This window comes from Argiope bruennichi, chromosome X1 (assembly GCF_947563725.1).
Source record: "Argiope bruennichi chromosome X1, qqArgBrue1.1, whole genome shotgun sequence".
NCBI classification, from domain to species: Eukaryota; Metazoa; Arthropoda; class Arachnida; order Araneae; family Araneidae; genus Argiope; species Argiope bruennichi.
In genome coordinates, this window is record NC_079162.1 from 55,232,804 (window position 1) to 55,243,183 (window position 10,380).

General features: G+C 28.8%; 1 protein-coding gene across 4 annotated transcripts in view; it reads left to right on the forward strand.

The window, feature by feature from the left end:
- The window catches only part of LOC129958563 (multiple epidermal growth factor-like domains protein 10), an 83,692-nt gene extending 73,312 nt beyond the window's left edge, over nucleotides 1–10,380 (forward strand). For all 4 annotated transcript variants that reach the window (XM_056071111.1, XM_056071112.1, XM_056071110.1 and 1 more), the window contains exons 20-24: nucleotides 3,238–3,339; nucleotides 4,315–4,468; nucleotides 5,895–5,923; nucleotides 6,284–6,463; nucleotides 10,142–10,380. In XM_056071111.1, coding sequence (XP_055927086.1) covers nucleotides 3,238–3,339; nucleotides 4,315–4,468; nucleotides 5,895–5,923; nucleotides 6,284–6,463; nucleotides 10,142–10,296 — 620 coding nt within the window. In that variant the 3' untranslated portion in view covers nucleotides 10,297–10,380. The remainder of the gene's footprint in view (nucleotides 1–3,237; nucleotides 3,340–4,314; nucleotides 4,469–5,894; nucleotides 5,924–6,283; nucleotides 6,464–10,141) is intronic.

Consider the following 10,380-nt stretch of genomic DNA (forward strand, 5'->3'; position numbering starts at 1 on the left):
ATGAAACAAAAAAACTCTATAAAATACTAGATTCTAAAATTGAAACTTCCTTCACAGAAATTAGAATCATAGTGAATTTAAAAACTCATTTTTAGTATCTTCATTTCTAGTAATCCTTACTTTTATTAAATAATTTTTCAGAATCGTATACCTTACTTAAAATTGCATAAAAATAATTTCTTTTCAGTTGCGCTAATTTTGTTGCCTTTCTAATTTATTACTTAGTAAGTTGGAAATACTCTTAAAACAATAAACTTATTAAGTTAATTATTACCGTTAATTATAGATTACAGTAAACAAAACAAAACGCAAAAATAAATTATTGCAGTTTTCATATTAAATCAATTCATTTATGTTAATTGTAGGTATTAAAATCTGATGTTTACTTTATCATGCTTTTAGAATTAATTTTAAAGTACTCTAGAGCTTAGTCCAAGAACTGTATATAATTTTGACAAAATGTTACATGTTTATAGTTTTCTTAAAGCTTATATCCAACAATTCTAAACACTACTTTTATCACGTACCTCATAAAAGTGAGAAAGAATTCTTGAGTATAAAATTTTCATTGACTTTCATACTGCTAACCCTTTAAAGAAATAGAAAAAAAAAATGAATATTTTTAAAAAATGAAAAAGGAAACTACAAGAGTTGTATGTATGTGCCATTGATTGGATTCTTTTGTAACAATAAATCTGGGACTTGATCCAAAAATGCTGTAAAGTGATTTATCAATAAAAGCATGTATATTTCTTTGTTGTAAAAAATGGTCGAATTCAAGTAAGAATATTTTTCTCTTGCCAAACATTTTTGTGTTCGATTTTATAACATATATTCGTTCAAAAATAATATATTCTAGTTATCGATAAACTTTATCAAAATCTCTTGTCTGATTATTTGAATTCCATTTCAAGAATAGCAAGAATTTCAAGAATCAACAATAATTACAGTTGTTAATATTTTAGAATGTTGAAAAAATTTATTTTTTATTGTCTCTCTTTTTACGCATCATAATAAATTTCGTAATGAAGACTTTAGATATGAGTGTATATAACGTGTTGAAATATTTTTTTAAATAAACCTCCCTGATACAGTAAAATATAAGATGGTGAGATGATATCCAATAATATAGAAAATGATCAAATTTTATTTAATAGATAAAAATAACAAAGAAAATGGATCATTCTGGATCTCGGTCAAATTGAAATATGAGAAAAAGTTGCTATTATGTGCTAGTACGCTTATCAGTACATGAAGTGCAATGTTTTTTTTTTATTGTGTTGAACGGTTTGCCTCGTTTCAGAATATTCTTGCGGTGATTTTAATTTTTTTTAGTTTTATTGACTTTATTTGTCTGGATTTGAGTCTTAAGGAATTGGTAAACTTTTTGCATCTATTTACTAATGTGAAATAGTTTATTACGGTTCTAAATTGCAACGACAAGTATATTGACTTAATTTTATTTAATAACTCATCTGTTATTACAGTTTTACATAGTGACTGTACTCTGGTTGTGGAGAAAAATTATTAGCCTGCAATATCTATTGTTATTCTATTTTTACCTACACATTCCTATAAGCGTTCTGGTCATGTTTTGAAATATAATTTTTAAAAAGGTGACTTTTTGTCATTATGGTACTTGATTAATAAGATTATGATACTCGATCTGGGATTAAAGAATAAAAATTTTATAAGACTTTTAACAAGATCGCTTCAAAACGACATTCGTCATATGACTCCTAGTTTTTTTTTATCCCCTAGTTCTCAACTCTTATCTAAATGACCTTACTTTTTTATAGACTTAACTATATTATTTTTTCATGTCTGACGACTCGTTATTTTTAGCTATACATATTGAGATGTTTATAGATACTCGTGTTTCTGTCTTGGTATTGTGTTTGTGTCTGTTTTATTTTTTGACCCTTACTAGGTGTTTGCATTTTATTCATATGTGATTTTGAACTTTGTAATTCTGCATTTTCTGCTATTACATTTTTACGCGTGCTGTAAGATTTGTGTTCTCTGTGTATTTTTGGCTCATGCACTAAATTGAGTCATCTCTGCTGTGTGCTTTTTTAAGTAAGCAAATTTCTCTTGTATATTATTAAGGGAAACTCGAAATAAATCCGATGGATGTACGGTGAAAAGTCCAATTTGCTCAATGTGATTTTCGACACTTTATTCTGCACACGGAAAAAAATTATAAAACACAAAAAAATAACACGGAAAAAAATTATAAAACAGAAAAAAATAACACGGAAAAAAATTATAAAACACAGACGAAACGTACAGAAAACAGAAATAACGAATCGGTTTATAAACGAATATATAAACCGATAGACAGTCAACTCCTTGAAAGATCTAACTCAAAATCTGACACATTTCTACAAGTTTAACGATAAAATTATAAATCAAATTTCATTCATTTAACTTGTTGCATTTTTGAGTTATAGTATTTACATATTCACCAACAAATAGACATACAATTTTTTCTTCGACGATTTCAGACAAAAATTGATAGAAGTCTAAAATTTTGGTACGGAGATTACATACCAAATTTTACGCGTTTGGCTTATTGTGTTTTGAAGATATCTTGATCACAGATGGATGAAATTCCAAGAATAGCTTTTTCGTATTCACGGGATTTGAAACTCGGTGACCTATTAAAATTTCTGGTTTGAATTCTTTTACTAGTGCAGTATTTTCTCTTTGTGTATTTCTTGTTCAAAAAGTTAAAAAAAAAAAAAATTTTTTTCAAAATTTTTTTATCTTTGTCATATTAATTATCATCATAGGATTCTCATATAAAAAGTAGTTATCACACATCCATCAAAATGATGATTATAAACTTTTCTCACATGTGGAAAGTTTTTAGCGAACTCGCATAACTTAGCTTAATTATTTTCATTTATGCAATATTAACCAATTAAGTTTTTGGCGAGTATATTAGTCATGGAAAAAGTACAACATTTTATGTTATGACGAATTTATTTAATGACAGTTATTAGATTTATATAATAATTGTTTAATTATTATATTTATTATTAATTATTTATTATATTTATATGTTTATGACAAGTTAGATGCATATTTTCCGAAGAGGTAAGGAACAGTTAACAGTTTAACTTGAATTGTCTTATGTTTACGAACAAGTTGCTTCTGCTTTTTCCACGATTTTTTAAATGCTTCTGATTAATTATTTTCTTTTAAGATTTTAATTTAATCTGATTTTTACAGCATGCCCAGAAGGCTTTTACGGCGATCATTGTATGCAAGTTTGTGATTGCTCTCATGGTATGGTTTGTGATCCCAAAGTTGGATGTATTGATCAAGATATCAGTAAGTACTTCGTAAAAATATCAATTGAACATATTTACTTGTCCTTAATTCATGCTCAATTATATCATGAAACATAATTTTAAATGAAATTTTGCAAATGTCCACAATAAAAAAAATTAAATAGCCTAAATTATAAATATAAAGATATTGACATACATTTGTAAACAAGCCATATATAAAACTCACAACGTTATTTAGGCTGCTAAATTATATTATATAGTAAATAATTAAAATGTTCAGTTGAATTTTCTTATAGTATGGTACCGGACTAAATGAATATTCCTGAACGTTTTTCAATTTCAACTTAAATTTTAATTTATTTATTTTGCAAAATTTTACCGGATATTAAATGGAGAAGTTTGCTCAATTGCTTTTCATTTTTAAATTTAATTTGATTATTTATTTGAAGCTAAAAAATTAAGGGCAGGAGGGCACACTGAGCTATTGTTCATCATGCAAAGTTATACAAAATACAAATCTCGCGAGTAACTTCGGAGTTCTTGTTTTTAATACCTCCATTAAATGCCAAAAATGGGGATGGAAATGCTCAGTTTTGTCGAACCGACATTCTATTGTAAGGATCCAAAAATTTAGAAAAAATCGATAAAGTTTTTATAAAATTCAAAAAATATCATTTTGTGTAGAGTATTAAATTCTCTTTTAGCCTATATAAAGCATAATCCCAATGTATTTTATTTCTTCTTGTATTTTTAAATTTGAAAACACACACTAGAATTATTATTTAATACAATAATTGACTAATATGTCCGCAGATTAGATCTGTAAAACAAGAAAGCTTGAAAATACACATAATTAAATGATTAATTAGTTGAAATCGATAAAAGCAACTCTCTAAATTCCAAAAACAGACTCGTTTTACTTCTATAAATAAACAGTATAAAAACCTATAGACAATAGAATTATTGATTTAATCAAAAAGCTATCATGATTGAAGTAAATTATACCAAATTTTAGATGCAGCAGAGCTGAGCACGGATTTATCGACATTTAATCCGTGGTTTATTACTGGAGTGAGCATCGTTGTTTTCCTTGTTATTTTAATAATAATTTGCATCGCTACACATTACAAAAAGAAAATGGAGCAACTGAGCACTGATTTATCATCTGTGTAAGTATCAAATGGTAATTATTTTATCTTCTAATACTGAAATCTTGAAAAGTTTGTAGCATGATATTAATTTTTGTTTTTGTAATTCTGCAGACAATTAACATTTCTATTAAATTTTAACTAACAATCTTAAAGAATTTTTAAAAAATCCTTGTATAGTGAGCACTTACAACCTAAGAAGTAATTATGTACTAAACTTGTTAGCCTTAGATCCAATAGTTTGCCCTGTCTAAAATGTTTTTTTTTTTTGTATCATACATGTCGTATTCATTTCATTCGTATTCATTATTCATTTACAACCAGCATCCAGCCTATAAACCTTATTAAACTAAAAAAAATAACCCTAGATTTAAATTTCAGACCATGCAGTGATAATCAAAGTTAACGAATTGCATCAGTTTTCATTCTGAAAGATATTAGTATATTGACCAAATTAATCATTCAAACCAAATTAATTAATTAATGACCAATTATTTCGAATTTTTTTTCCGAAATTCTACCATAATTCTCAGTATCATGCGTGGCTAATTAGTCGTTGCAGCATTATCACTCATTTTATAGTGTTTTTATTAGTTACGTTATTTTTATGTTTTGTTCTAATCCGAAAAAGAACTTTAAAAAAAATAAGATCATATGAGATAAAAAAAAAAATCATTCACATTCACTTTTATATGTCTGAACTAAATCACTGCGAGTAAAATTTCATGGAAGAGGAGAGATGATAGAAAAGAGATGTTGAGTCTTATATTTCCTTTTTATTTTCTAAATTTTGAATTAAGACTATATTTCTATAAATATTGAGGTGGTGTTTTTTTGTTTTTTGTTTTATATTTTTGTATTATAAAACCATTATAAAAATATAATAAAATCTTACATTCCCTTATTCTTCTGAGACGGGAATCTGTGTTATTATGACTCATGTTCATCACTAATAAATATTCTTGAATTCATATTCAATTTTAAATTATGTACTTCTTGTGAAAAATTATCATTTATAGATTTATTTAACTATTATAAAATTTAATTTAAGAGTTTTTAGTATGATACATTATACGTGACTCTAAAATAAATCTAGTTAATGTTCCGTTGCTGAAAGTTGCAATATTAAACAGACTAAGAATAAAACAAACTACGATTAATATCGTGGGTCAATATACTTATTAAAGAGAATAAAAACGATCGATGGTATTTCCCTTTAGCACAACTGTTAATTATATGTATTATGAATAACAGATATGATCTTTTATTTTTTTTTTTATCAACACGCACGTAAAAAGGGTTTAGTTAAATTATCAAACTAAAATAAAAAGAATGTTATCAGGAAAACTTTAAAAAATGGTTTCAATCTTTTTTTTTAAAAAAAGTTCATTTGTATTTATATTTTTACTGTGAAAAGAAACATCAATATATTTTTGTAATTCTACAGATACCAAGGGGAACGCAGAGATGCTTTAGGTAAGTTGCCATCTTTATAAACCATTAATTTGGAGTTAAATTTACTTTCTTTGGAATCAAGAATATATAAAACATTTCCAGTTAGCTTTAATAATCTACAATAACAAAATTTGAAATTTTTTCAGTACTTTATCAAATTATATTTTAACACTGAAGTTTAAAATTAAAATTATTCTATTTTCAAGAATGAAATATTTTCTATTGTATTTTTCTATTTGTTCATAAAGTTTTAACAGATTAAAAAATAAAATAATTAAAATTAATAATAAAATTAAAAAATAACATGATTTCTTTTTAATGATTTAAAAGAAATTGCCCATTTACCAGTTTTTCTATGATTTGAAATGTCTGTTTTCACAGATGTTCAGCATTTCAACAATCCAATTTACTCCAGCGTGCCCTGGATGAATGATTCACCCGAAAACAATGTATCTCAGGTGAACAATGAAATTTCGAATCACATCGAATATGACAAATCTAATTTGAAAGATGTCATTCCGGTGTCAAAAGAAGCTGACATGGATTGCGTGAGCGAAATAGGTAAGAGAATCTGTTGATTTCTTCATTCTTCTCAGAAAGTAAATGGACCTCGAATCAATCGATAAAATATCTTAGATATGTTTGTAGAAAGATGAGAAAATTAACGCAGACAAATATAGAATATTTCTTTTTCTTCTATTAAATAAGAGGTTATTCACGAGTTTTTTTAAGCTGATTGTAATGAAAGCTGTTGGAAGAAAGTAATAGTATTAAAAATGAAAACAATATGGATGCGAAGTTTATTGGCTTCAAAAAATATATAGTAGAGAATGCATCTATTCACGCTCACGTGACATATACTCACCAATATAATTTTAGAATCCACTGCAGATCTTGTAAGGAAAAAATGGCCATAATACAGTGTGTAATATAATGTCAAATGACACGTGCAATAATATTCTTTGTGTGATTAATGTCACTTGAATTGGCTTTATTGTCAGTCTAAACCTTACCAAAAAAACACATTCTGCAAAATATATTCATTTTTGATCCGATAAAAGGTGACATACTCAAATGCGTCTCGCCAATCTAATTTTAGAATCGGCGATTAGAATTGCGGCGAGTTAAAAGCGTCTAGCCCAGAGGTCAGCAACCTGCGGCTCGCGAGCCACATACGGCTCTTTTGATGTAAAGTTGTGGTTCTCCAGTTCCACACGAAAAATTAATAATTTATTATCAAAACCCTTAAAAAATAAGAGAATATATTTTTAAGTACGTAATCTCTTAACAGCTTCTATTAACATAATCGTTAATTACAAATCGCTACGATTAACATAACCGTAATGAGATAAATGTGAACTATTTTTTGTTCTTAGAGATGAGACTCCGTGACCATGTTTATCTTTCATCCAATTGCATTTCATTTCTGTCTCACCCAAACAGCCACCGTCTAGAGTCTAGACAACAAGTCTAGACTAAACGTGTTGTCAATCAGTTATCGTCGGATAACACGGTCGACCTTACATTGCATGTGTGTTAATTTAATCGCTTGTGGTTTTTGCGTGTCTATTCGCTTGTTGTTTCAAGAAGAATATGATTTAGAAGCGAATTATCTTCTCAAAGGTATGTACGCGTATAATATAATAAAATCAGTAACAGATTATCTGTTACTGATTTTGTATGTATATCTCCTCAGTATGTATATCTGAGGAGGCAGGCTTTGCAGTATCATTAGAAATTGAAAAAATGGAAAACCATTCACAGAAGGTGAGTACGCCAAAGATCATTTTATACGTGCATCTAAAGAACTGCTTCGTGATTTAAAAAACAAAGCAGAAATTATGAAAAAAAAAATCAAAGATTTGGCATTACCTGCTAAAACAGTACGAGAAAACTACTATAATGCCTTCAAATGTAACACATATGCAAGTGGAAGACATTCAACTGGCTTCTGTCTTATCACTTGCTATAGATGAGTCTTGCGACATAAAAGACACGGCACAAGTTACTCTTTTCGTCAGGTATATGTCGTCTGAAAGTCCAAAAGAAGAATTGCTAGGATTGCTACTGCACTCAGAGCAAACTCGAGGAGAAGATATAGCAAATACTCTGCAAAAATGCTTGGAAGACAATGGAATCGATATAAATAAAATCGTTTCTATATCAACTGATGCAGCGAGAAGTATGACAGGAAGACATAGAGAGGTAACATCAATCAGAAAAAATAAACCACAAAATTCTAACGTTTCACTAGATAATTCATCAAGAAGCGTTTTGTGCCCAAACATTTCCGGCCGATATAGTTGAGGTCACGAACTTGGTAATTCAGATTATTAACAGCATCTTGAAAAAAGCACTCTACCATCGTCAGTTTAAAGATTTCCTTGAAGAAATAGATAGCCAGTTTTCTGACCTTCTTCTAGACAATAAAATGCTATGGTTTTTCAGAGATAACGTATTGCAATGTTTTTCTTTGTGTTTGAGTGAAATAAAAACATTCCTCAATGGAAAAAAAACATTGAAGATGCCGAATTGGAAGAAGACAAATGGCTGCAAAAATTCAACTTCATGGTAGATACCACAATGAAACTAAATGAACTAAATCTAAAACTGCAAGGAAAGGGCAACTCGGCCTAGGCCTTGCTTGAAGAAGTAATTTGTTTCGAAAAAAATTACTTCTTTTTGTTGAAGACATGGAGAGCGTTAAATTGCTTCATTTTAAAAATCTGAAGCAATATCGCGATGAGACCAATGCAACTATTGACACGAATTACTTCAGCATAACTTTAAAAAACATGAAGGATCGATTCGCTGAGAGATTCAAGCAATTCGGAACAAACAAAAGTAATCTCGTGTTCATAGTAAATCCTCTCAACACAAATACAAATTAGATCAACATTGAGCCATTTGGAATTGTTGCTGGATCGCTTCAAATGCAATTGCTAGATTTGAAAACCAAAGACTTGCGGAGTGGCAAGTTCACAGAACTTAAGAGCAAGTTGGAAGTCCAGAAATGCATGCACATCGCGAGCACAAATGGACAGCTCTAAAAGAAATTCCGCGAATTGAGGCCCTCATATTCGACGCATGGAATAGTCTTCTGGAATACTACAGTGAGGTGAAGAAGTTGGCATATGAAGTGCTGATGATCTTCGGGTCGACATATTCGTGTTAGCCAGCGTTCTCTTGCATGAATATAATTAAAAGTAAATTTAGAAGTCAACTAACCAATAAAAATTTAGAGTCGTGCTTGAAACTTAAAACAACAAGCTGTAAGCCAGATTTAATCAAACTTTCAAAAGGCATGCAAAGCCAATGCTCCCATTGATGTAACTATCTATATCTGTGTTTTTATATGAATAAAGATATTCCATATTTAAAGCCGTTTATTTTAAATCAAAAATCAAATATATATAAGCAAATACTATAAAATTAAATTGAAAAATTTTAGAGGCTCTTTAAAAACAGGAAAATATTGTAAATCGTTGCTTTTGGCTCTTCCGTTTCAATAGGTTGCCGACTCCTGGTCTAGCCAATCTAATTTAGAATTTGTAGGAAGAAAATGATCGAATCAGCATAATAAAATGTAAGACAAAGAGCAGTATAATTTCATGCACACTGCTATTTTTCATGTGAATGTGCAAGGCATTATACTGCACTCAGCTTTTAGTCTAAATCTTACCAAAATCAAATTCTGAAAAATATTCTCATTTTCAATTACCGAAAGATAAGTGGTTATATTTAACTCAAAGGATCGTCATCTAACTGGGGTTCAAAATTACGAAGTCCATCCCAAAATAGCACTAGTGTTGCTTCCAAATGGAGCGATAACATAATTAAACCAAACCAAACTAAACGCAAAGGATTTTCTCTGTATTTATAAGCTTCTTCTCAACCACTAAATCTTGACTTCAATACAATTGAGAAACGCTGGAACATTTTGTTCATATAAAATATCACAACAGTAATTATCAATGGTTATTGCAGAAAAGTAAATAATGGAAATTTGAATCTTACTTAACACTTATTTGCCTTTGTCTTCTCAATTTTTTATAATGTAATTTTTTGCTTCTATAAAATGCTTGATGAATTTCCGATATTTAAAATATTAAGTATTTCTTCAATTTTTTTTTAAAAAATTATGAATAAGTGTCAAAACTCACTTTATAAATTACATTAAATCTGATATATAACGTTGTTATAAGCCAATATAATTGTTTTCTTGAAATCTTTATGCAGGAACTAGCTGTGCATCTGGATACAGTAGTCTAAACTCAGCGCAAGACTTTTGCTACAACAGCAATATATATAATGAAGGAGGAAGCAAAGCAATGTGCCTGGTAAAACCGAATATTTGTATTGAAGAAGAAAATGACATAAAACCAACGCTCTAAGAGTTGATCTGTCAAATCTTTTCAATGCTGAAAATGAAATAAAGCAAGGATTAAAAAAGAATTGGATAAAGCAAAAGAAATAAA